At 45.7% G+C, this 26938-nt stretch overlaps 2 protein-coding genes across 3 annotated transcripts; one reads left to right on the top strand and one right to left on the bottom strand.

Moving 5' to 3' along the window:
• The first annotated feature begins 1537 nt into the window (after window positions 1-1537).
• On the top strand, window positions 1538-5828 carry IDI1 (isopentenyl-diphosphate delta isomerase 1). Of its 2 annotated transcripts, none has more exons than XM_059056812.2 (5): window positions 1538-2057; window positions 2366-2538; window positions 2664-2756; window positions 3204-3334; window positions 4244-5828. In XM_059056812.2, the coding sequence occupies exons 1-5, from the start codon at window positions 1909-1911 to the stop codon at window positions 4559-4561; spliced, it is 864 nt and encodes a 287-aa protein (XP_058912795.1). In that variant the 5' UTR covers window positions 1538-1908; the 3' UTR covers window positions 4562-5828. The 2 variants fall into 2 exon arrangements, with proteins under 2 accessions (XP_058912795.1, XP_066886273.1); XM_067030172.1 differs by having other exon boundaries at window positions 1687-2057; window positions 3157-3334.
• Window positions 5829-7353: 1525 nt separating this feature from the next.
• Window positions 7354-26703, bottom strand: GTPBP4 (GTP binding protein 4). The gene is made up of 17 exons (XM_059056811.2): window positions 26170-26703; window positions 25126-25296; window positions 23121-23224; window positions 22900-23036; window positions 21422-21522; window positions 20183-20275; window positions 19381-19572; window positions 19235-19300; window positions 16841-16930; window positions 16230-16340; window positions 14522-14599; window positions 14189-14240; window positions 13631-13731; window positions 11424-11621; window positions 10387-10452; window positions 8870-9013; window positions 7354-7975 (listed from the first exon to the last, which is right to left on the bottom strand). Exons 1-17 carry the CDS (start codon window positions 26353-26355, stop codon window positions 7823-7825), a joined length of 2043 nt encoding a protein of 680 aa, XP_058912794.2. The 5' UTR covers window positions 26356-26703; the 3' UTR covers window positions 7354-7822.
• Between the last annotated feature and the right edge of the window lie 235 nt (window positions 26704-26938).

Here is a 26938-nt window from a genome sequence, read left to right as displayed (position 1 = left end):
GTTGATGGGAATGTAAATTGGTACAACCACTATGGAGAATAGTATGGAGGTTCCTTTAAAAACGAAAAATAGAGTTACCGTATGATCCTACAATCCCACTCTTGGGCATATATCCGGACAAAATTCTAATTTGAAAAGATACATGCACCCCTATGTTCATAGCAGCACTATTCACAAGAGTCAAAACATGTAATGAACCTAAATGTCCATCGACAAGATGAATGGATAAAGAAAATGTACATGAATACAGTGGAATAATAGCCATAAAAAAGAATGAAATAATGCCATTTGCAACATGGATGCACCTAGAGATTATCATTCAGAGTGAAAAAAGATAAAAATATATATCATGTGGGATCTAAAGTATGAAGCAAATGAAGATATTTATAGACCAGAATAGACTCTGATACAGAAAACAAACATGGTTATCAAAGGGGAAAGGTGGGGGGATAGAGATAAATTAGGAGGTTGGGATTAACATATACACGCTAATATATATAGATAGATAACAAGGATTTACTGTAAAGCACAGGGAACTATATTCAATATCTTGTAAACCTATACTGTAAAAGAATTGGAAAACTACATGTATAACTGAATCACTGCTCTACACCAGAAATTAACACTATACTTCAATTTAAAAAAAAATTCTAAATTGAATTCTAATTAAGGGTAAGAATGTTAAAATTACTTGTCAAAAGCAACCTAAGTGTCCATCAACAGATGAATGGATAAAGATGTAGCACATATATACAATGGAATATTACTCAGCCATAAACAGAAACGAAATTGAGTTATTTGTAGTGAGATGGATGGACCTAGAGTCTGTCATACAGAGTGAAAAGTCAGAAAGAGAAAAACAAATGTTTGCTAACACATATATATGGAATTAAAAAAAAAAAAAAGGTTCTGAAGAACCTAGGGGCAGAACAGGAATAAAGACACAGCCGTAGAGAATGGACTTGAGGACACAGGGAGGGGGAAGGGTAAGCTGGGATGAAGTGAGAGAGTGGCATGGACATATATACACTACCAAATGTAAAATAGATAGCTAGTGGGAAGCAGCTGCATAGCACAGGGGGACCAGCTCGGTGCTTTGTAACCACCTAGAGTGGTGGGATAGGGAGGCTGGGAGGGAGACGCAAGAAGGAGAAGATATGGGGATATATGTATACGTAGAGCTGATTCACTGTTATAAAGCGGAAACTAACACCATTGTAAAGCAATTATACTCCAATAAAGATGTTAAAAAAATACTTGTCAAAAATCAGAAAGCTAGTATGCAATGGAGCAAAGATTGTTTTAAAATCCAGGTCCACATAAAAGTCCACATTTTCCACAGCGCATTCGTTTGCTAGGGCTGTTGTAACAGTATAACACAAACTAGGCTTAAACAACAGAAATTTGTCTCAGGTCTCTCTCTCTCTCTCTCCCTTAGTTTCTGGCGGTTTGCCAGCAACTCCGAATTGTAGAGGACAAGTTTTCTAATTCCTTTTATTCACAATTTTAAGTCGCTACACTTTTACCGACCGATCTCAATTTAGTGCACAGAAAGGCCGCGAGCAGGCGCCTCCCTATGCCTCAGAGCCCGAGCGTGCAGGGACGCCTGACATCAGCACGTCACCAGCGCAGGGCCTCGGGCGCCTCGATTGGCTGGCTCGGCCAGGGCGTGACTGGTGGGCGGCCGCTCTCCCGGGCCCCTTCTCTCCTAGCTCACTCCGTCAGGTAGCTCTGCAGTCGAGGAGCCCCCGACTCAGCGGCACAGGGAGGACCCCGAAAGCACCTGCGCTTCGGCCTGGGGGCGGCTCTGCGGCTCACGGCCCTGGGAGGAGACTCTCGCGCTCCGGGAGTGGCGCCACCGCGCGACCGTGACGTGAGGCGCAGCCGGCGCTCCATTGGCCAGCGGCAATGTGGCGCCCTCTGGCGCGGGCGCAGGCGATTGGGCGCGCGGCGTTGGGAGGCGGGGCTCGGGCCGGGGGCGGGCCCTGTGCTTGGGAGCTAGGCCTGCAGGAGACAAACGCAGCGGAGTGTCGTCCCGCGGCTGGTCTGCTTGTGAGGTAAGGAGGCTGAGTCTCCGAGGGGAGGCAGGCTGGAGTTCCGGGCTCGGCGTCGGGCTCGGCGCTGAGGCGAGGCACTGCCTGTTAGTCGCGTCCTGTGAGCTCAGGGTGCTTTTTCCTCTTAACTGTTCTCGGGAGAAGCCAGAGGGCGGAGGTCTATGTGGCGCGAGAAGCGCGTAGGGTCACCGCCGGGCTGGGTGGGCGCAGGCCGGGAGGACGGCGCGGGGGAGGTGGCGGGGTGGGCGGAGGGAGGGGCGCGGGGTAGCGGGCTTAGCCTCCAACCCCCGGGTCCCCACCTCCCCCGCCAGGTCCCCGGGTCGGCGCGCAGGCTGGGCCGCGATGCCCGAGGTGAGCACTGACGAGCTGGACGAGCGACAGGTGCAGCTCTTGGCGGAGATGTGCATCCTCATCGACGAGAACGACCGGAGGATCGGGGCGGAGACCAAGAAGAACTGCCATCTGAACGAGAACATCGAGAGAGGTGCCCGCGGGGGCGGCGGGCAGGCCGGGTCCCCGGGCGGGAGCCCCGCTGCCTTCGGACCCCAAAGCGACAGGCAAGTAACTGGCCTCTTAAAACTCAATTCATCGTATTTCTTTTGCTTTCAGGATTATTGCATCGAGCTTTTAGTGTTTTCTTATTCAACACTGAAAATAAGCTCCTGCTGCAGCAGAGATCAGAAGCTAAAATTACCTTTCCAGGTTAGTGTGCTTTGTGTAGTGTTTCGTTGGCGACTGTATTTAGTTTGATTTTGTCACGTGGAACTTCTGATAGCCAAGGTCAAAAAAGAAATCTTGTGAATGACTTAGTTTTATATTCTTCATACAAAAAACATATACGGTGGTTGCAACCTAATAAGACGTAAGGTTTATCCTAATAAAGGATAAAAATTGCTAGGTATGTGTAGGTTTATATATAACTTTCTAAATTGTATCTAATACATGTTATGATCGCTTTGGTTAAGAAAGTGTTCATAAAAACTTATCTACACAAGTGTCACAAAATGGTTGCTGATAGCTCATTATAACAAATTTAGAAATCCTCAAGAATCATTTTGCTTTTCTGTTACTTTTAAAATTTAAAGTTTTCTTAATCTTTCAGACCTGCTTGAAGAAAAGTTCATGTACATCTATATTAACATGTTCCAGGTTGTTTTACTAATACTTGCTGTAGTCATCCCTTAAATAATCCACGAGAGCTTGAAGAAAGCAATGCAATTGGAGTAAGGCGAGCAGCACAGAGGCGTTTAAAGGCTGAATTGGGAATTCCCATGGAAGAGGTAAGCAGCCATACTAGCTGAAATCCAGAATACACTGAAACAATTTTTAGTAAAACACTAAATTTAGGTATAGCCTTCTGCTTTGTAATCTCTTGCTTTTTTAGGCCAAGAAAGCCCATTGGATAATGGTTAAATTTTGATTTCATAATACTTGTCGATATTTAACTCAGTACCAAAATGGATTGATCTGTTAACCAGTTTATAAAGTTGACTGGTTTTTTTGGGTTTTTTTGTTTTGTTTTTTTGCGGTCCGCGGGCTTCTCACTGTTGTGGCCTCTCCCATTGCGGAGCACAGGCTCCGGATGCGCAGGCTCAGTGGCCATGGCTCACGGGCCCAGCTGCTCCGCGGCATGTGAGATCCTCCCAGACCAGGGCACGAACCCGTGCCCCCTGTATCGGCAGGTGGACTCTCAACCACTGCGCCACCAGGGAAGCCCTGTGTTTTATAGTTGATCAGATCAGAGGTGAATATTTTCTTGTGAACTACAGATCTGATTGGGTGAATTGAAATAATCTTTTTTTCCCTGGAATTGTCCCCTTTTAATAATACACGAATAATTTCTCATTTAGTTAAAATGGTAAATTTTTTTCTCCCATAAGTTAATACTAAGATGTGAGGCAGAATGGCACACTTCTAGTTAAAGTGACTGCTTTTCTTTTTTTAATACAGGATTTTTCAAATCTACTTCTATTTTTGGTCCTATGGGAAAACTGTCAGACACTTGAAACTATTTAATATTTAATACTATTTCCATATATTACTATTTCCATATATTAATAGGAGACTAATGTTTCAAAAGTTGTCATTCTAAAACTAGTTCTGTTGTTCAAGATATTACTGAAATGTAGTGGGTTGATTTAGATTACTTTATTGTTGATATTTTGGAGGTTTTTGTTTTTTTGTGCTAGGTTCCTCCAGAAGAAATTAATTATCTAACACGAATTCATTACAAGGCTCAATCTGATGGTATCTGGGGAGAACATGAAATTGATTACATTTTGTTTGTGAAGAAGAACGTGACCTTGAATCCAGATCCCAATGAGATTAAAAGCTATTGTTACGTATCAAAGGAAGAACTAGAAGAACTTCTGGAAAAGGCGGCCCATGGTGAAATTAAGATAACTCCGTGGTTTCAAATTATTGCAGAGACTTTTCTCTTTAGGTGGTGGGATAACTTAAATTATTTGAATCAGTTTGTTGACCATGAGAAAATACACAGAATGTAGATGTGGAGGTGAATGATTACTAAAGTAATAAGGAATTTCTCTACTTAGAAAACTTAAGATGAATTTTTTAAAAACCTGGTTCCCTGTTAGAACTCTCATTGGAAATATTGATACTTTACAACCAGAATTTGTGTGGAAAAGAATTCTTGATTTGTGTCATACAACCCATATATGTTAACTGCAATTTGTAAAAAATGAGATTATTATAAAAAAGAGCTAATAAATTTAATCTATCTAAGCAGATGGTTATGACAAATTTGAATAAGTGAAGTTCTTCATTTTTTTATATATTGTGATAAACATTTTCAGAAGACTTGTAGAGAACTTTGCTGTTTGCTAGGTGCTTGATGTATCTTTAAATTTTTATCATAGTCCAGAAGAATGTGCAATGGAAACTATTTGTTTATCTACTTCAAAACAGTTCAAATTAACTTTTCAGATTGAGATTAATATAGAACAGGTTCAAGGGAATTCAATGGTATATATGTGCTGATTTCTGTCATTGTTAATTTTGTGTTTTAATCATTCTGAAGCATTTTGATACTTAAAGTCAAACATTGTTTTTGGTAATGACATTGGCTAGGTTAAGTCATTTAAATAATCGTTGCTGATTAGCAAAGTCTGTGGTTTTCAGAGTCACTGGGAACATACAGGCTATTTGTAAAATGGAACTTGGGTCAGTTGGGTCATACTCTACAACAGGGTATTTTAACCTTGGCACTGCTGATGTTTGTTTGGGTTGGATAATTCTTTTGGGGGCTCATCCTTTGTGTTGTAGGATTTAGCAGCATCCCCAGGTTCTACATTCAAAAATGCTGTTGGCACCCCTCCCCCCATGACAGCCCAGTGACACCAGATGCCAAATGTCTCCTCGAGGACAGCGTCACCCACAGTTGAGAACCACTGTTCTGCTGAGTCAGGCCGTGTTGTAGGGGGAAATTATCAAAAAGAAAGGCTAACATTCATATTAAATAGATTTGGGTTATGGAATATGTATTAATATTTAAAGTACACTTTGACTAATGTACTTCTTTAAACTCTTGTCATAGACTTCTCAGATTTGAAATCTTAAGACAGCTTTATTATCTTTGAATGCTGTGTATTAATAAGTAATGAAGAAAAAGATAAAAATTTGTTTCTTACAAAGCTAAATGTTTTATAAATTCAATAGAAAAATCCATTTGTTAACCCTGAACAGTTAATTTCAGGCAAGACTGTGTAGCTAATAGTAACTTTATTGAAAAATAAAAACAAAACTAAATTACCACATTTTGATACTGTTGTCTAGTTTGTTAAAACTTCAATAAAGTAATAGGTCAACCTGCCTATGGTAGCTTAAGTGATAAATGACATAGAGCTTCAAAATGCATTTTTATATTGTTTCTATTTCTTTAGTAAGAACTTTTAGGCTAAAAGACACATGTAACCAGTTACTGGGTAGCTACAGTGGCTAGTGGTTGCCATATGGGCCATGGCATCTTAGAATGTTAGATGCTGGGCAAACCACTGACAACAGGTACAGAGCAGAGGGAGCTGTCTATAAAACTTTATTCTCTTTATTGATATTCCTGGTTTGTTCATTGTTTTTTCTGACTTTGTCCACGTCTTCCTTTAGCTCCTTGAGCATCTTTAAGGCAGTGTCTAGTAAGTCTGTCATGTCTTCCTGAGGGACAGTTTGTTTTTTCCTTTAATGGACCACACTTTCCTATTTCTTTGTACGTGAATTTTTAGTTGTTGTTGGGTATCTGCACCACCCGAGGTCTTCATGTCTCTCACTTCCTTTCTGTGTGTCTTTCCCTGGACACAGACATGCTGACTTTCTGCAGTGCTTTCTTAAGTCCTAATCCTCACATCTCTAGCTCTCCAAAGGGGTAAAAAAGGAAAAATGCAAGGGAAAAAGAAACAGGCACTGACCCTTCAAATTCAGCTGATGGGGATCCATCTCTGTCTAAACCTCTGCCATCAGGAGCAGCAACTGTCAATCAAAACAAAATCCTAATATTTGGAGAACAAGGACCTTAGGACCCAATCTGAATCCCACAAGCACCTCCAGAAACACAGGTACAGTGACTGCCACAGGGTTTGGGGTGAGAGGTCAGGCAATTGCTAAGCCACAGGGGCTAAAACTGACAAACTGGTTTACCGTGGAGCCTTTCCCTGGAAGAGGTGAGCCTTTAAAGACGCTGGAGTCCCAAATATTCAATAGTTACAGCAGAGATTCTGCCAGAGCCACTGTAACCTGGGAGGAGAGGGACTCTGGTGCTTCCTACTCCCTCTCACCTGACACTCAACGGGTTTCTCTTTACATAATCTTTCTCAGCATAAACAAATGAAAATTTTACTTTGGATCCCCAAGATGTAATGCAACTTTCAAACACACCTTGAATGACACTGCATGACAATGGAAGACTCTCACACAGGTGCACTTAGAAATGCCGTGAGTCAGCAGAGGGGATGCTTAAAACTGCACACAAAGCGGTGGCCACGGCAGTTTTGTGGTCGAGAAGTGACATTTTAAGCACTTAATATTCTAAAATGTTAATTTCCTACGTTTTACTGGGCATGTACCTCACAATGATTTCTACTCAAAATTAATTTTCAGCAGTGGACACAAGCAGCAGATGACTACATTTAACTGTAGTAACTTAGGCAACATTCTGTTCCACTAAAAAGTATTTTTCACTTTGAAAACAAAAAAGAATTGCCATTTACTTTCTTTTCCCTTTTCATCTGCCCAAACTGACAGTGATTTGTAACTAAAAAAAACAAAAACAAAAACAACTAAATAAAACTGCTTTCTTTTGGAAGTTTATTTTGGATAAAATAGTTGAAGACAGACTATAACAGTACATTGTACAAAAGGACTAGAAGACAACTTAGTTCTGGCGTCCTGACATCTGTAAGTTTTCACCAGCTAAGGACTCTACACAAGCAGTGAAACCAAAGTTCCCTGTTGCACAAGAGAGTAAGATTTTTCTCCATCAAAAACAACATAGTCACATAAATATATCCTTCCAGCCCTGCAAGTCTGAAGCAAACAAAACTCCATAAATGAGAAACCACTGCCTGCTTAAAATATCTGTATTATGCAGCAACAAAAATCCCCCACACCTGGACAGTTATCGGGTAACCACAGCTTTCAGCAAAGCAACAAGTGCTTGAGTTATTCCACTGTCACGTTCAGTTTACAGATCACGACTCCAATTCTGTGAAACCAAACCAAGAAGAAGTCGAGCCAAAGCGCTTCAGCTGCGATGGACACTATCTCCTGTCCTTTTTACCAGCTTTCCTCTTTCCTGAGAGCAGGTGCTTGGGTTTCATGTCAAACACATGTCTGTCTGCCTCCCCTTTCCTCCCCAAGCGATTCATCTTCTTCTGAGCGTTCTTCATCATGGTCTTGGCTTTCTTCACCATCTATAAAGGAGAAGAAAAACACATCAGCTGTGGAAAACCTAATTTCCAAGCAAATTTCCATTACCTGTTAACACTCTGTCAGAACGGTCCAGGTCTGTGCTGTGAAGGGAAACCCTGGTGAGTCTCACTCACACCATGTGCCCGTGGATCCACGACAGTACCTGCAGGAGCTCAACCAGTATCTGCAAGATGGAAACTACCCAGACAAGTCTCGGACCTACAGGGACCAGATACACTCAGACCTGGACTTCCTCTCAGACACACGGGACACTGAGATTCCGGCCCATGAAACTACTCACATCTGACTGACAAGTGTCAATGCTGGTGTTAAATCCAGACTACCAGATGGAGACGGCATGGTGGAATGGGAAACTTGGGCTCCCAAAAGGGAGACTGCTTGTAAGTTTATACACAAACTTTTCCCATCTGAATTTTCAAAATGCTAAATCTAATCATTTTTGTGTTTATTTAAAAAAAGAAGTTTCAGCAAAAGAGACGGTATACAAAGTGTCTTTCCCAAAAGACTCCCAAACAGCTCTCTCTGAGCTGGCTCCCCACATGGGCCTGTGGAGGGTAAAGGCCCCATGTCCAGGTTCTGAGCAGGACTGTTTCCTAGCACAGCCCTGAGCAGCTAGGACAGAGGCTCAGGCAGTGGTGCTCTTACTATACCCAGCTCTGTCCACCCCAACAAGGAACACATGCACTGAGGGCAAAGGTCCAGGGACACCCGACTGTGCCAGGCCCAAGCCTGCCTCTCGGGGTACAGCACACAGCCAACGCCCACTCCCCCATCCCCACTCCGCAGTTCTTGCAGATCCAAGTGTGTGCCCTGAGCTCTCATGTGATCAACAGTAGAAGCTATCATTTTATTAATTACACCTTACAAGGACTAACCTTGACGTCCCGGAGACCAGAGACATCACGTGGGGCCCGAGAGCAACTGCGAATCTGGGCCACAGACGTGGGTGGGACAGAGTCTTCCCGCTTCCTTTTCCTTGTGACGCTCCGAGACCTTCTGGCCTGGACCACATAATGGGCCTGAAACACACAGAAAGCAATCTTCAGTGTCTCAGTGTCCCAGCCTTAGTGACAAACATGAAATTATTCCAACGAGGGGAGAAGGCACGTGCAGGGTTTGTTAGAACAATTGTCAAATAAGTTAAATACATTTAAAATACACAGTTAACTTCACATTAATTACTGGTCAAACACTTTTTTTTTGGCTGCATTGGGTCTTTGTTGCTGCACACGGGCTTTCTCTAGTTGCCATGAGAGGGGGCTACTCTTCGTTGTGGTGCACGGGCTTTTCATTATGGTGGCTTTTCTTATTGTGGAGCACGGGCTCTGGGCACGTGGGCTTCAGATGTTGTGGCACACAGGGTCAGTTGTTGTGGCGCGCAGGCTCTAGAGCGCAGGCTCAGTAGTTGTGGCGCACGGGCTAAGCTGCTCCGCGGCATGAGGCATCTTCCCCGACCAGAGCTCGAACCTGTGTCCCCTGCATTGGCAGGTGGATTCTTAACCACTGTGTTACCAGGGAAGTCCAAATACTCTTTTTCACTTCCACAGCTGCTTTAAGTTACAGAGCTGATTTTAACTCCATATAAAAAACTTTACTTAGAGCTGCCTGTTCAGCCACATTAGCAGCACAGTTTATGTAAAGAGCTGTCTCTCCTTCATGCCCCCCTTCCGGGATCATCCACCTGAACACAGTGATAGCCGCCTGAAAGCTCAGCCTTGTGGGTGCTGAGATCCAGCTCTGCAAGCCAGCAGCTTGGCACTCGGCCCGTGGCGCCCCCTCGTGTTACTGTTTTCAAATAAGATGACACAATGTGAGAGGCAGGCACCCTAGAGCCCAGCACCTGATAAACAATCCAAAGTCAGAAGCCATAAGAGAACATTAAAATAACACCCCATGTGAGCAGGATACCTCACACACTGCTGATCAAAATCCGAATTAGTCTAACACAATGTCATCCTTTGTTTCGGTAATTCCATTTCTTGGAATCTGTTTTGATAAAACAATCCAGAACATGAAGACGTTCTTTCACACAAAGATGTGCATTCTCCAGAGTAATTCATCAAGCAAGAAAAACTGGGATCCTGAAAAAGGTATCTGAAATGCCTTCTAACCTCTGGGCTCCGAGGAACAGCTTTGAGCTATTTACAGCCTACGTTCCTCTCACGCCAAGAAACTCAAGACTACCTCACGTTTACCTGGTGTCTAAACTGAAGCTCTACGTGAAGACATCAGTCACCAAAATCAAAATTGCAGCTCAAGTACTAAAAACTGCACAAAACAACATAATTCTCAGCACAAACCCTGGAAGTGCTAACTCCTCTGTAACCCGCTCCTGCCCTCATGCCCAGGACGGCTCCACCCCACCCATGGCTCTGAGGCCGTCTACACTCACATTGTCTTTGTTGTCCATGTCGACACCGAGACTGCGCATCTCGTCCTCCAAAACCTTCCGCTGAACCTGAAGGCAGAAACAGACATTGTTTTAAGCAAAATTAGTTTGATAAAATGTTTAAAAAAATATTTCAAGGGAAACGGTACCTTCTACCATGATCCATGATACACTTATTTTAGAAATTCTTTTACTTGGGCTCATGTGTATGTTTTTGAACAACTCATTAAATAACATGAAAATTAACATTTTCTGGGCAATTTTTCTAAGCAGGACGACGTACGTGTTGCCCCCTGGATTCCGCTCAGCTCCCTGGGGATTCCCACATGCAGACCCCAGAGGCCAGCATCTCCTCCCAAGCACACGGAGCCCCACGATGGGGCGGATACAGCCATGGCCACGTCTGTCGAAAGACAGTCATTCGCCACCACACAGAAACAGTATTTCGAACACATGGATATCCTCCATGGAGAGGTGCCTAGCATCCGACATTTTCCCTCCTGTCGCATCTCACTCTAACTGCCCCGCACACCATCCTCTTTCCCTGGGGAGCTGTGCCTCCAGACAAGAGCACGGAGCAGGAGGAAGATGCCAAGAAGATGGACCTGAGAACTGGAAGGACCCCGACACCATCTGATCCACTTGTGCCTCAGTGTGAACTTCCCCATCCTAACCCATCACAGGGCCCAGTTAAATCACCTTTGGCCCCAAGTTAGATTGGGTTAGTTTTTCTGTAAATTGTAAAAGATGACTCCTAATAAAGAATTAAAGAATTAAGAATGTGTTAATTGACGACTTTACCTCTACATATTTATGTGTAACTCACAACCTTCATTTGTACAGCTACAAAGGGGTTGAATCCAACAGTGAAAGTCAACAAGAAGGGGTATAATACTCAGAATATGAAAGATCAACACCCACTCAACCTCAAAAGTCAACTTATACCAACAAAACAAAGTGATGCATGTTTAGCATGGACCATACAAGACTCCAATACACAAAGAAATAGGTGACACTCTTGGACACGACACGACACTTGCCTTCTTGGCTGTCCGAGGCATCCTGGGTCCCTGTGTGTCCTTCTCTCTGGACTGCAGAATCTTCAACTTCTTTTTTTCCCTAATCTGTTTTGCCAGCTGTTGGATTTCTGCCATTTCTTCATCTTCAGTTTCAGATTCACTGTCATACACTCCAGCAGCTGTTCTTAGCTCTTCTTCTTTTTCTAACTCTTCCAATTTCTTTTTAAAAAGTCATAATTAAACAAAGCCAACAATGAAAAACTCATAAACAAGTGTAACAATCTTTATAGAAACCAGGTTTCCCCTAAGCCTTTCGGGGTATGATGAACACCCGGGTCCAGACTCACGTGGGCCTCGCCCTCTGTGCCAGGGCTCACCTCCCCACAAATAGGCTCCATGTGGAGATGAGCACAAAGACTAAGCTGACAGCCACAGACTATTCTGTGCCACTTCTTTAGAAACAACCAATCCCAACTCTGAGGTTAAAACATGTAAAATGTTCCCCTCGCTCCCAGCAGATACATGAAAGACCCTCCATTCTTGAAGAACTGAGAACATCAATCTGAACTGGCCTTGGACCATGACAGCCCGTGTATCCATCCCAAAGCCGTCCCAAACACAAGCTCGTTGGCCATACAGTTAATAAAATTTTTAAATACATATAACGAATAAACCTTGACAGGAACCCGAGTCAGAGGTACCCCCATCAGTACTAGCATGAAAAGGCATAGGGAGGGAGGCTGGACAGGAAGGCCAAGTCAGGCCATCTGAGCCCAGACTATGGAAACGGGATACCACAGAGTAAGAGACAAAGCAAGAGGCACAACTGAAGAGATTAAGACATGAAATATAAATTAAGGATGCTATTTGAGAACTGAGGAGTGAATAACAAAGGAAACAAGGAACATACGTTGCAAATATTTATAAAATATTTTTTTAAAAACTTGGCTGGCAGTTCCTCAAAAAGTGAAACATAAAATTATCTTATGACCCAGCAACTCTACTCCTAGGAATCTGCCCAGAAGTGTTGAAAACAGGCACTCAGTACTTATCCATCAATGTTCATAGTAGCACTAATCACAATACCCAAACGGTGGAAACAACCCTATGTCCATCAACAGATGAATGGATAAACAAAATGTGCTACACATATAAAATAGAATATCACTAAGCAATAAAAAGGAATGAAAGCTCTGACACATGCTACAACATGGGCGAACCTTGAAAATATTATGCTAAGTGGAGTAAGATCAACATATTGTAAGACTCCATTTATATAAAATATATAAAACAAGCAAATCTAGAGAGACAGAAAAGAAATTTGTGGTTGCCTGAGGCTAGGGGGAGGGGAGACTAGGAAGTGATTATTTATCGAGTACTGGGAGTTACTTTGGGGATGATGAAAAGGTTCTGGAACTACACAGAAGTGGTGGTTGCACAACACCATGAAGGTACTAAATGCTACTTAACTATACACTTTTTAACACATTAAAAATAAAAAACTTGACTCAGAAGAGAAAGTATAGCAACTAAAGGAGAACACAGGGTCTAAGAAGTTTTTGTTTCCTGTGGACACTCATATGTTAAGAAACAACGGGCTTCCCTGGTGGCGCAGTGGTTGAGAATCCGCCTGACGATGCAGGGGATACGGGTTCGTGCCCCGGTCCGGGAAGATCCCACATGCCGCGGAGCAGCTGGGCCCGTGAGCCATGGCCGCTGAGCCTGCGCATCCGGAGCCTGTGCCCCGCAACGGGAGAGGCCACAACAGTGAGAAGCCCGCATACCACAAAAAAAAAAAAAAAAAAAAAGAAACAGCAAACAAGGAGAGGACTGAAACAGGAGGCAGCTGCGTGTGCCGGGGCAGAACTTGGGTAAGACAAGGGGTCGGGCAGCGAGCGAGGAGCACCTGCAGCCAGAGGGGCCCACATGGGGTGACGACCAGGGCGTCCACACCCCAGGGACTCCCTTATGAAGTGAGGCCGCCCCTGAGACCAGCACAAGGAGCTCAGGCGGGAGGTCAGGGAGGAAGGGGAGAGTCTGCACCAGCACCCGGTGCAGGGACATGGTGCTGCATGTGCAGGGCCCCAGGAGGCAGGGCCCCCGGGGTCTTGGTGGGCATAGAAGGAACGAGGGCCACGGACAGAGGTGAGTGGAAAGTTGTGTGCGTGTCTTTCGGTGGTTGTGTTAAAGAGGAATAAAAGTCACATAATTTAACTAGTGACACAAACCTGCATGATGTCAGGATCAATATAGTCGGCTATGTTATGGCCTTCCCAGATTTCAGGTATCTTATCATGTTTCTCGGATGAATTCATTATATCCCAGTACTCTAAAGGTCAAAGAACAAAAAGTTTATAGTTGTTTTTAACATCAGCTACCGTGTGCCCCAAACGAGCTACCACTTACGCCAAGTCCTACACCTGTGAAGACAACAGAGCACTTGTGTTCAACACTAGTTAAGCAAGGTAACATGCTCGACCAAAGGATTGCTCCAAGTACATCCTAAGACCCATCAGTACCTCAGGATCAAGTGGCCAAAGGCATGAACAACAGATTATCAGCAATATCAGCCTGGTCCAACACTTATATGCTAGGAAAGCTACAGAAATGATCACTCACAGAAAACTACCTGGAAGGAAAAAAATCTCAGAGTCCTGGCAGTATGCAACCTCTCGCCTTCAAGAAATTAAATTAACAAAATGCTGGAAGACTTGCTCCCATTAATGCACTTTCACATTTTTCACACAACTGGCATCTGAAAAAAACTATCACATTTGAGCCCTTACTTTGAAGATCCAGAATATAATCATCTCCCATTTCCAGCTCAATGTCCCGTTCCTGCAATGAAAACACAGTTTTCATCAGCGCTATTTGACCTTCAGATCCAGAACTGCTGGGCCCCCTCCCTTCCCTGTAGAATCACCCCTTCTCCAACTGAAGAGCCAATCCTTTCAGCACCTGAGGCTCAGCGCTCATTTCTGGTGGGAAAGCTGTTTCTGCCACTGGTGGACCTGGCACCTCCACCCAGGAGGGTGTCCAGGCCCCAGAGGGTTTATGTTCCAAAGCCCTGCCCTGCACATGCTCTCTAGCACAGGCCCATGGGCGCTCCCGTCACCTACCCGCCTCCTCTTCGGCTCCCCGAGCTCCATTCTCTTTCTGCGTGCCACGACTCCTTCAGGGATGAATGGGGGCCGCTCCTGAGAAGACATGAGTGGAAATACCTACATGAAATGCCTTGCTAAATCAAAACACAAAGATGAAAAACTACAAGCAAATTCTCCATCTGCAAGGGAAACACAAAACCACACCCAGACCAACTGAAAACCAAGACAATCTGGGGGAGAGGGGAAGGTGCAGGGCCAGTCTGGGCAAGGAAGCTGGGAAGGCTCCATAAGCCAATTCTAAAGTTTATTTAGAAAAAATAAACGGTAAGAGAATCAAGAAAAATTATGAATGAAGAAAGCAATACAGGAGAAATAAAGCAGATCAATGAACAGGAGAAATTCAAACATAAGCCCAAGCACAGAAGGGAATAAGATGGGAAGACACATCATCCAGCCATCAGTCCTGAGATAAACGATGAGCTGGGTGAAGACCACCACCTGCTTTTGCCATGAACAAGATAAAATCACAACTAAATGAAGACTTCTATTAAAAGAAAGGTAAAATTTTAAAAATTGAACCATCAGAATACAGAAGAAAAAATACCTTTGACAAAAAGAAAACAAATCTACAGAATATACAAGAGTCTGATTTCCTTAATATAAAAATTACAAATCAGTAAGAGATAACCTAAAGAAGTGAAAAAGCAAATAAGTATGTCAATACCAAGATACACATCCTGTTCCACATGATGTTCACTAACTGAAAACAATCATGTTGAATAATCACTGAGTGTGGCTGCCTGAAACTACAGTGTAGAAATATCACTTCTTATAATGTAATTTCCACTTTATTTTGGGGAAAAAAAGTGTGGTAATGAAAAATACTGAAAACTGGTATAACTTTTTGAGAAAAAAATATGATAATAATCATTAACAATGTCACTAACAGTGATCTTTACCTGTATTGTTAATGCCTAGACTAGCTGCCAAAAATTAATGTTGAATGAATAAATACATAAGAAACATTAAAATAAATAAAAAGTGGGAATTCCCAGGTGGCCTAGTGGTTCGGATTCTGGGCTTTCACTGACATGGTCCTGGGTTCAATCGCTGGTTGGGGAACTAGATCCCGCAAGCTGTGCAGCACAGCAAAAAAAAAAAAAAAAAAAAGAAAGAAAAGAAGAAAAAAGAAACACATCACAACAGTGGAAGCATCTTTAGTCCGTCACACTGACACAACAGGAAGTGTACATTCTCAAACCTTCAGGAGTATAAACGTGCAACGCGTTGTTGGAGGACAATGACATTTTCGATGCCATGCCTTAAAATTCACTCTACAGGCATATTTGCAATTAAAAACAGAAACCTATGTATGAAAACGTACCCTTGAGCACTAGTTTTTAATAGCAAGAAAATGAAAAATTTGAAAGAAAATATATTCCCGTGTTTAAAGTTTTTTTAAAAAAGCTTATATGACAAAATGTTTCTGGACAAATAGACAAGCTGAGAGTTACAGTAACAGCCTCTGGTGGGGGAGCAGGTTTAACCTGGCTCTTCATACTCTTCCTCTCACTGCTTCAATTCTTCCTGACATACATGGCATAACTTTCATTCTGAGAAAGATGCGAGAACACCCAGGAAATCCACTACCAGGGAGGCAGGCGTGTGGGTCCCCACCAGCCATGCAACACCCTGCCTCAAGGGACTCCGCAGGCAGCTTTACCTTGTCATCTCTTCTGCTGGGAACAGCCAAATGCAGTCTGTTCAGCACCTCGTTCACTTTATTTCCTTTCATTTTAGTTTCAACTCGATGAGCCAAAAGCCTGTCACAAGCCTAAGAAGGTGAGAAAATATGGCACCAGGTCACAGGGCACCCGGCACAGCCTCATTGTTGCCTTCTGGAAGGAACCAAGAACCAGAGCCCCCATAACCAGAGGACGGTCCCCAGGTTTGGAACCTGCTACACTTTTCCCTCAGAGGTAGCATCTGATGGCTGAGTGCTGGGACCCCCAAGTTCCACGTAACTGCCCTGGGGCAGACCTCACGCTCCGGGACAGGGGAGGGTGGGCCGGGTGCGGAGGGGACCTCTCTCTTCCTTCCCGGGTCAGGGTCAGGCCCAGCCTGAGGAAGAAACCTGAGGCAGCAGGACTAAGTGAAAATGACCTGTGCTGGGAGTGTGAGCGTCTCTTCACATCCCCCCATGTTCACTGGGCGGGTGGGGGCCCCGGGATTCATCTCTCAGGCGGAGCTACTAGCACTCAGAGTTGTTAACACCCAGAGAGAAACATTCCTGTCAAGGAAAGGGATCAACCCTGCTTGTGAGGAAGCACTGACCTCTGTCTTCACTTTAATAACCCCTTCCTCCGTCAGGGTGCTGGTCTCCACCACAGAAAATCCTTCAGCCTGCAGATCTAGAAATATTTTCTGGGAATACAAAGGACAAATGAGAGCTGCATTTATCCCCAGTTCCCCATGAACAAATCTTACTTCTCCTCAAATGGGTGCTATAAATGCTAATTATAATTAACACACCTGTGGTTTTTTAACTCTTTTGAAGGACATCTCCCCAAAACAGCTATTTATTTTTCCCTATATTCAGCTGTGATTAAGAAAATACAGGGGCTTCCCTGGTGGCGCAGTGGTTAAGAATCCACCTGCCAATGCAGGGGACACGGGTTCAAGCCCTGGTCCAGGAAGATCCCACATGCTGCAGACCAACTAAGCCCGTGCACCACAACTACTGAGCCTGTGCTCTAGAGCCCGCAAGCCATAACTACTGGGCCCGCGTGCTATAACTACTGAAGCCTGCGCATCTAGAGCCCGTGCTCCGCGACAAGAGAAGCCACTGCAACGGAAGCCCATGCACCGCAATGAAGAGTAGCCCCGGGCAACTCACCGCAACTAGAGAAAGCCCGCGCTTAGCAATGAAGACCCAACGCAGCCAAAAATAAATAAATAAATTTTTTTTTTTTAAAGAAAAGAAAATATACGTTACAGGGAGGATCAAATCAGACTAGAGCAAGCAAACCAGAGGCTCTCTGGAACATTCTGTGAGACCTACCCTTCTGAAGAGAATTTTGAGAAAATTAAGATACAGATTTTCATAGAGAATATTCTGAACGTTATTTTTTATAAAATACGTGGCCTCCACAGCCTAAGATAATTCCTTAGAAAACAATACAGCAACATGTATGAATCCAGCTACGAGGGAACCACCAAGACCCCAGGACAAGGGACTTCATTTGCGCCTCCACCAACGCCACCCGACACCTTGCTGCCGGCCTGACCATGTGACAACACTCAGACACAGGTGGCCAATTTATGACAGTCAAGCTTCTCAGGAATGAGTTCTGCTCCCCCCGCTCCCTGGAAAAACTAATCATACCACCTACCAGCATGACCCGCATAAGACACCGCACCTGCGAGCATGTGCCTCGTGCAAGACAGGGCAGAATCTGCACTGCAGCTCCAGAGACATCAGTCACCGACCGACACAGGGCAGGCCCCCACGCGGCGCTGACCAGTGTTCACAGCACCTGCAACCCTGCTTCCCAACCCAGCGATGCAACTGTTCCCACCACTGAAGCTCCATCAGAGCTGGCAGTGGGGGCAGGACTTGGGCACGTCTAACCCCCAAGGGCTGAGCTTCTGGCACAACGATCACTCCTGACCTGCCCTCTCCTCCAGATTCCAGTGCTCTTAGCCTGAAAAACTGAGATCACCCAATAAGTATCTGATCCTTTCAAAGAAAAGAGAATTCTCTGACATCAGCGTTTACATCATCAGTAACATAGAGAGTACACGGCAGTGCCCAGGGACACCAGAATGGCTATTTAAACACACCATGTTCTCACCAAGGATTAAGTGTCCTAACAGCACCAGAGAGAGCCAGAGATAAGAGCACAGCCCCCCTAGAGACCCTCTGCTCAGGCCAGACAAGTGCAGTGCCTCTCACACCAAACAGGGCCTTGCAAACCTGGCTGCTGGGCCTCCCGGAGTCTGACTGAGGAGGCCCAGGGTGTGCCCTGACTTACGACGCATTACCACTGAAAAGCAATGCCAACACTGCTGGTGGGGCCACGAGACAGAACCACTGGACCAGCGCAGAGCTTCTCTAAGAATTTGTCCTGAGAGATGCCTCCTGGGGACGGATGCAGGGTCAAACAGCTTGAAAACCTAGGGCTAATGACATTACCTGCCACTTGGAAAATCACAACAGACATGACAGGGTCACGGTTCTGGAAGGTCTGCAGACACTCCTTTTCCCTCCCTCACTCAGTCCCCAACATCTCCTCACAGAATCTGTGCAGCAGGTACTCCAGTAACACCCAAGAAACGCCTCCCACTAGACACTTCGCTGCAGTTGCTGCTCCAGAGCAGCCGGCAGCCCAGGCCCAAGGAGCTGAGGCCAACCTTGAGGTGCTTTGCTCGTTTTAAGGCCCCAATAAGAGGCAGCCCCTTCCGAACAAGCAGTCTCCTGAAGGCTGCTATACCGACCACACACATGGCAAGCCCCACAGCCTCTGAGAGAGTAGGAACCAGGAAACCTCATGGTCTGTTTGCCATCAATGGGCTTTCATAAGGTCACGTCAACTCAATCAGTGAGGATATTATCTCAGCTGCAAAACAAAAACCAGACTAGCATCGCTAACATTCCTTTTCAACTCTGATTGTGTAAGACAAGATTCAGAATTAGTAGGAAATATTGAAAACATCAAGGTGATTTACCTGATCGTCCTCAGAAAGTTCAGCTATTCTCTTCACGTCACATTTGTTTGCTACAACGATAAGAGGCTAGAATAAGAAAGAAAAATAACGAAATTATTACCTTCACACTGCAGGTTACAAACTAAAACCTTGGTCCCCACACTCACCTTGTTGACAAAGAGTGGCCTGATGTTCTGGAAGAGCTCCAGCTGCTCCCCGAGTCCGTGCCCACACTGCTCAGACAAATCCATCACGTAGAGAACCGCAGCTCGCAGGTGAGCCAGAGCAGTGATGGCCTGCATCTCAATGGTGTTGCGATCCTCCAGAGGGTGGTCCAGGATCCCCGGAGTATCCACCACCTAAGACCAGACTCGTTACTCCAGAGCCCACGTCTGCACAAGCTGCTTGCCCAGCACAGGCCGAGGGCGCTCACAAACCCAGACCAGCTCTGACAAAGCTGGTAAAGAAAAAGCAGAGCTCCCAACTGACCACGGTAAAGAAACAAGGCAGCGGGGGAAAAGGACAAATTAAGTATGAAAAACGGGGTAGGGGGCTGCAGAGCTCATTGAAGAACGAACTTGCCAACGACCCTGAGAAGGACCCCTCTTTCCATTAGTGACGACAACACAGAAACACTGGGATAACTGCTCCCATGTGCTAGGAATGACATCACCTCTCATAACATTAAATTCGACTATGGAAACAGGCTGCGTCACGCTTGTAAATGGTTTCTGATGACCGGCCCATCAGAAGCACCACCATCAGCCAAGCACAGAAGGCTTGCTGGGAGCTGCCGCGTCCCCTGAGCTTGCCAGAGCTTGTCCATGGGATCATTCCCAGTGACCCCCCAGCCTTCCCTGTGACCCTGCATGCACTGGGACGTGGGCAGACACTAACTAGTCTGTGGGAATCTCCAGAATCAAACTCCAGGAACAAGGCCACGACTGTCCCAGCTTAGACGGCTCTCACCTGCCAGCGTAGATACTTGTAATCCATGTGCCCAACAAACAGAGACTTGGTGGTAAAGGCATAGGGCTGGACGTCCACATCTGCTCTCGTCACCTGGAACAAACCACAAGTCCTGTACTGTGTATCCTCTGCAACAGAGTAAACGCGGCACCTACGTGTTATCGAGACTAACTGCTGGGGTAGGAAAAAAACAAAAAAACCCCCACGAGATTCAACCTCACATGATTCAACTCTGACAGGAGCCAGCACCTCAGCAGGCGGATGGGCTCCTCTTCCTCAGGACCCGGGCCGCAGAGGCAGAGTATGAATCAGGCATCAGGGAGCAAGGAAGGCCCAGCACCTGCAGGACACCAACCAGCTCCTCCTCTCACCCATCCTGGCCCCAGCGATGCCCAACAGAACTTCCTGTGATGACAGGAACGCTCTACACCTGCACCTCACACCGGCCCGCGACCCACACGGTGTCCCTGAACTCCTGAAATGTGGTCACGAGACTGAGGACTGAATTTTCTGTTGTTGTTTAATGTTAGTTAATTAAGCGGCCCGTCTTACCCCCAAGGCCTGGCTCACAAGCCCTGGAGAGGTCGGCTGAGACACTGCAGAGCTCAGCTGTCACTGTGTCAGTGCCACTTGTGGACAAAACAAAAACCTACAAATCTGCAGGAGTGTTCTTAGTAGCAAAGAGCCACACATGTAACCATTTTTTTTTGGCACCTGGGCTGTTGCTGGTTGTGAGCTGACACTTTAAACACTGTTTCTACTCCATTCAGGTCCCTGAGCTCAGCTAAGGTGCTGTGTTACTTAAACAGTTCCTTTAGCTCTGATAATAAACTAAGTAAAGAGAAACCACTTCCCACTACACAAACCAAATAGTTTACATGCAAGTTGACACAGCAATCCAGGTGACATCACCTGAGAAACACCTCTAGAGCCTGGGAAGGCCAGTTCAGCAGGCACAGTCTGCATGGTCAACAGTGACTCCCTGGCACTACCGTTCCCGGGACACGCATGTCCATGTGTTAACAGAAACGTATTTAAATGTCCCTTGTAGGACACACACAAAACTCAAAAATAAAATGGTCCCCATAACTGCAATATCCATCCAGATTCAGGGTCGATCCTCAAGGATGGGAGGAACAATGTTCTGGGCCCAGGGCAGTGCCAACTAGAGGACTGACTGTAGCCGCCCTCACCCCACGCAGTCAGGTCCTTGGTCACCGCACCGTCAGGCGGACCAACCTTATTGATGAAGCTGGACTTGCCGACATTCGGGTACCCACACAGAAGCAGGGTCCTTGTATTCGGGTCAATGGTCGGCAGACGGGACAGATGCTGACGCACTGTGAGAAGTTTACGGTAAACGTGCTTAATTTCATACAAAAACTTAAGAAACTCAAAGCTGAAGATCTGCTCAACTTAGCTGCGCACTCCAGGACTACGGTGACATTACCCTCACTCCAACATTTATCATGTAAGTGACAGAGAGAATACGAATGAACGGAGAAGGGACCAGCTGCGGAGGCACGAGGCATCCAGGCTGTACCAGGAATACTGCTCCCAGGCCCGACAGCATGGATTCCTATCCAACAGGTACAAGATGGGGCCCAAACCACACAACCCAGACAACTGAGTAAGAGAGATGATGTTTGAAGGAGCATTTTCAAGCAAGTGTGTGTGCCATCACTTCCTAGCTGGGTAGCAGGCTACTTCCACGTAATGAGAAACTCTCAGGGGTCTTGTCTGCTCCAGCAACACCAGTGGGCCACCCTGGTGACCTGACGGCTCACTGGAAGCACTGTTAAAGCAGCCCAGTGTTACAATCTTGTCACAAATTATTTGCAAGATGGTGGGAGAGGTGGGGGGGTCCAAAACCAAATCAGTTAAAAACACTTGAAATGTAAAAATATATGCATGCAAAAAGGCAAAAAATTGTTTCAATAAAAGTCTTACTGGGGCTTCCCTGGGAGCGCAGTGGTTGAGAATCTGCCTGCTAATGCAGGGGATAAGGGTTCGAGCCCTGGTCTGGGAGGATCCCACATGCCGCAGAGCAACTAGGCCCGTGAGCCACAACTACTGAGCCTGCGCGTCTGGAGCCTGTGCTCCGGAACAAGAGAGGCCGCGATAGTGAGAGGCCCACGCACGGTGATGAAGAGTGGCCCCCGTTTGCCACAACTAGAGAAAGCCCTCGCACAGAAACGAAGGGCCAACACAGCAAAAATTAATTAATTAATTAATAAACTCCTACCCCCAACATCTTATTTTAAAAAAAAAAAAAGGTCCTACTACATTAATTAAGAAATCATCCTACTGAAAAAAACTACCAGGTAACAAAACTGGAGTAGCAGTTTGATGCTAACATGTTTTACAAAGAAATGCACCATATATTGTCAGTAACAGGTAAAACTATGGGTCACTTTATTTTTATATGTTTTATTACCTCTCCATGATTTATAACGTACATGCCTTACCTATTAAACTTGAAAAACATAAACTTTCTTAATAGTGCTACTAATGTGTAAGCATGTTAAGTGCTAGCTGCTTTTTCAGTAATATCTAACCTGTTAGAATTTCTTACAGGCTAGGCTGAGAAAAATAATTTGATCCTCTCATCCCTAAAATAAAACAAAAATAAACATTTTAAAAATAACTTCTCGACAAGGATCAAGTACGTTAACAGAATGCACTAAAACCTGTTTTTGCTGATGCATAACAAGTACCTTGTTCCAAATATTCCAAACTCTGCTTCTGTCTTTTGATAATAGTACACATTCGCCCAAGGGCCGCACGTTTCAGCTGCTTGCAGCGGTAGAGAGAATCACCATATTTCATAAGCCGCACATAATCTTTAGCAACACTGAAAGACATAAAAAGAAATGTGTAAGAGTTTTCTCTCTTTTAACAGTAACTTAAAAGATACTATATTAAGAAAATACCTTACTTGTCCACTAAATTTTTGGCAATATTTATTTGTCCTAGAGCCAACTTGTAATGATCCTTGTCATACAGAATGTTCATCAAATCAGCATAAAATGGATGAATATCCTATAACAAGAAAAACAAAGTGGTCATTTTGTTCCAGCAGTTTCTCCTCCCAATATATGAATAACACTTGAAGAATAATTTCCTAGGAGAACACACCACACCTCTTACTCTTCCTCACCCCCCCAGGATCTTCTCCCCAGTCCTCTCTCCTGTTCAGTGACTGTTTAGTTCACAGAGAAAAATGGAGTCAGCAGGGCAACCAGGCCCATCTCAATGTGAGCACCAGAGCCCGCCCCTCACCACTCAAGAACTGAGCTGGAGAAATTCTTCCCTGTCCCATCAACCTTACGCTATTATTGTCCCAAAACATTTAAAGTTTTAAAACTCCCTTGAACCCACAATCCATCCATCTCTGCTCCTCTTCTTGGCAGACGCTTCTCAGCTCTTCAGCTCTGGAGGTGCTCCCCACCTAGTGCTCTTACCCCCACAGACCAGTCCTACTTCGAAAGTCAGTCAGAGCAAGGCCAGCAAGGCCAGTCCCAGGCTCCACTGCAAAGGCCGCTACACAAGTCCCCTCACCCCACCCACACCCTCTCTAGCCCGCCTCCTGGACGTTCCTGTTCCTTGAAGACACCACACTCTGGAGCCCGGGGCCTTTGCACTTGCTGTTTCTGTGCCTCAGTGCTCATTCCCCAGGTAACCCACGGCTCTCGCTTCCTTCAGGGCTCAGCTAGTGGCCCTCCCTCATCTCCATACCCATATGACACACGTTTTCACGTTTACTATCTCTTCCCCCCACTAGACAAGATAGGGGCTTTAAAAATGACTGCTGAACAGACACAGCAATTGTTTAATGAATGATAATCTACTCCAACCTTTTACTCGAAAATTGTTCTCAGATAACTTTAGTTTGAAAAAAAAAAGCCAACATGAATAGAATATTCATAAATTTGAATCCCTAATGTATATTTTTTTAAAAAATGATACCAAGGATAAAAAAGATAATTTTTTTTTTTTTTTTTTACAAAGAACAAAAATCTGGTGTTGATTAGATCAAAGTATTTTCTGTTTGCTCACATCAAGTATTTCCCGGTGTCTTCATCTCATTCTTACTTACTGCCTTCTTTATCCCCAGGTACTTCCTAAAGTACCCGCACTTTCCCAAGAAACTACACCCTCAGCCAGCCAGTAGTCACTGAACACCTATCAAGTCCCAGAATTTTGTAACAGCAATTTCTGTCACATAAACCAATCTCTTCTCACTGCCTTAACCCACCTTCAGGGACTGTTGTAGGGCAGTGGCACATTTAGGCTCTCATGCTGTACTGCGGATCCCACATCCATCACCTCCTCAACAACCCTGCAACCGCATTGCCCCACACAGGGACTCCACAGGCAGTGTCCTCTCTTGCGTCCTACAGCTAAACACACAAGCAAACTGCTCTACACTGCAGAGCTCAACTTTGGGGGCTCAATGCTGAAGGCGGCTCCCCACGAGACTGTTTCTTGCCCGTGAAGAAAGTACACAGACGGTCGTTAGCTGATGAAGCAACATCACAAACACTGCTGGGCCTCAAGCCACTGGCCCAACTTGAGGCCACAGGAAAGGGAGCCTTGGAAAGAGGGAGGAGAGGAAGCACACAAGTCGCCAGAAGCTCGGGCTTCTGAATTCAGTCCACAGCTTTCAGAGCTCAGGTTGGCCCCTACAAGCCTAGAGGTTACAGAAAAAGCCCGAGCGAGGCATGCTCTGGGCCCTTGTAGATGGAGTTTGACTGGGGGGAAAAAGATACTAAGGAATCAAAACACCTGTACTCTATTCCCAGTTTTGCCACTAACTCTCAGAGTCAACTTCGACAGGTCAATTATTTCCTCTTTCCTTCATTATCTCTAGACAGACCTCGTTTAACCCTGTCTGAAGGCTCATATTTACATAATCATTTATGTTTCCCAGAATCACTTACATCCAATTTGGGGAAATCCGTCAGAATCTGTGAGAGTCTGTCATGGTAATTCTGCTGAGTAAATTTGACTTTCCTCATATAAAAATGTCTAATGCGATGGATTTGATAATGTTTATGGATAACTGTCGGAGTCTTTCGTTGAGTCTTCGACAATGTCAAGTCAATAAAGTCCTGCAATTAAATAAAGTAAGACACAGTTACACCAAAAACGTCTACTTTCACCCACTTATTTGAAACCATCTTAAAAGACTAATATTTAACAATATGATATATTTTAAACTACAAACACATTTTCTAATTAAATCTTCAATACAAAACTTGCTCATCTTTATAGTTCCTGGCCTTTAAGAAACACTCAGCAAATGGCTGCAGAAATAAATTTTATCCTACGCTTTCTTCACGTTATCCTAATTTCCAAATACCTAAAAACCTCTGAAACGTAAGTAGCCAGACAACTCAAGCATAAATTAGAAATAAAAATTTTTTTAATGAGAAACAGTTCTACTGTTTCAGTTTGGTATCTGTGGCTTGGAAAGTACATAAAATAACAGATAAAACTAAAACCCACTATATACAATTTCCTAAGGTAAGGTGACTAAGGCATAAAAGACTTCTGCATGAATTCCCCAGTGCAAACTAGCCAAGAAGACAGGTGCCGGCAACACTGTTAGCTCCGGGAGGGACGCCGCGGTCTGGTCTCTGACCGCGACCCCTCTTCCACCTGGCAGAATCCACGAACCCTTTGGGGACAGTTCAAAACCTACCTACTTCATGAAGTTTGCCCTGACTCTCCCTCTTCTCTGGGGAGGACCCTAACATCTGAGGAGAGATCCTAACCACGGGCAGCCCTAATCTCTGAGGAAGGACTCCCCACCCTCTGGAGAGACCCCTAACCCGGGGGCCCTGATCTGGAGAGAACATGGTCTAAGACGGGGGCCTGGCGGAGGAGGCGACCCCTCTCAGCCCAGCGTTACAAACCGGACCCTCGATTCCCGCGACCCGGCAGAGAAAAGTGTGGGCGGAAGGGCCCTCGGGGCCGCCTACCTTGGCAGACGGCACCACCGTGATCTTCTTGAAGTTGTAGTGCGCCATGCCTGCGATCAGCCACGAGGAACGGCTGCCCAGACTTCTGCCGGGAAGGAGCGGGGAGGGCCGGCGGGTAGGAGGAACTTCCGCCGAGGTGAACGGGACTTCCGCTAGCTGCGCGTCACTTCCGGGAGCTCCGTGCATTTCCCCATTCCACACCCCCCCCCCCCCCCCAACGCACGGCCTCGGCGTTGCAAAGCGCCCCCGCCCGGTCGGAGGAGGGGTCACGGGGCCGGGAGTAGGGCAGAGGGCGTGCGGAGGGCGGGAGGAAGAGAGGTTTTTTTGTTTTGTTTTGTTTTTAGTGGTACGCGGGCCTCTCACTGCTGTGGCCTCTCCCGTTGCGGAGCACAGGCTCCGGACACGCAGGCTCAGCAGCCATGGCTCACGGGCCTAGCCGCTCCGCGGCATGTGGGATCTTCCCGGACCGGGGAACGAACCCACGTCCCCTGCCTCGGCAGGCGGACTCTCAACCGCTGCGCCACCAGGGAAGCCCAGGAAGCGGTTTTGAGGTTCAGTCCCTGCCCCGTAAAGGAGAGGGTCCTGAGAGGCCTCCCTGGGGGGTCTGTGCTCCTCCCGACGGTCACTGGCTCCAGGGCCCGGCCGCGACCCCCTCCTGGCCCGGGTCAGGGGTCTCGGGAGCCTTGGGTTGTCGGTGTGGTCAGAGGGGCTCGGAAGGCTCCGGAGGCCTCGGGGAGTCTGGGGTCTCGAAGGGCCTGGGGGACTCAGG

This window comes from Kogia breviceps, chromosome 3 (genome assembly GCF_026419965.1).
Source record: "Kogia breviceps isolate mKogBre1 chromosome 3, mKogBre1 haplotype 1, whole genome shotgun sequence".
In the NCBI taxonomy this organism is placed as follows: Eukaryota; Metazoa; Chordata; class Mammalia; order Artiodactyla; family Physeteridae; genus Kogia; species Kogia breviceps.
The sequence above is the reverse complement of the archived record's forward strand: the minus strand, read 5'-3'. Positions and strand labels throughout refer to the sequence as shown.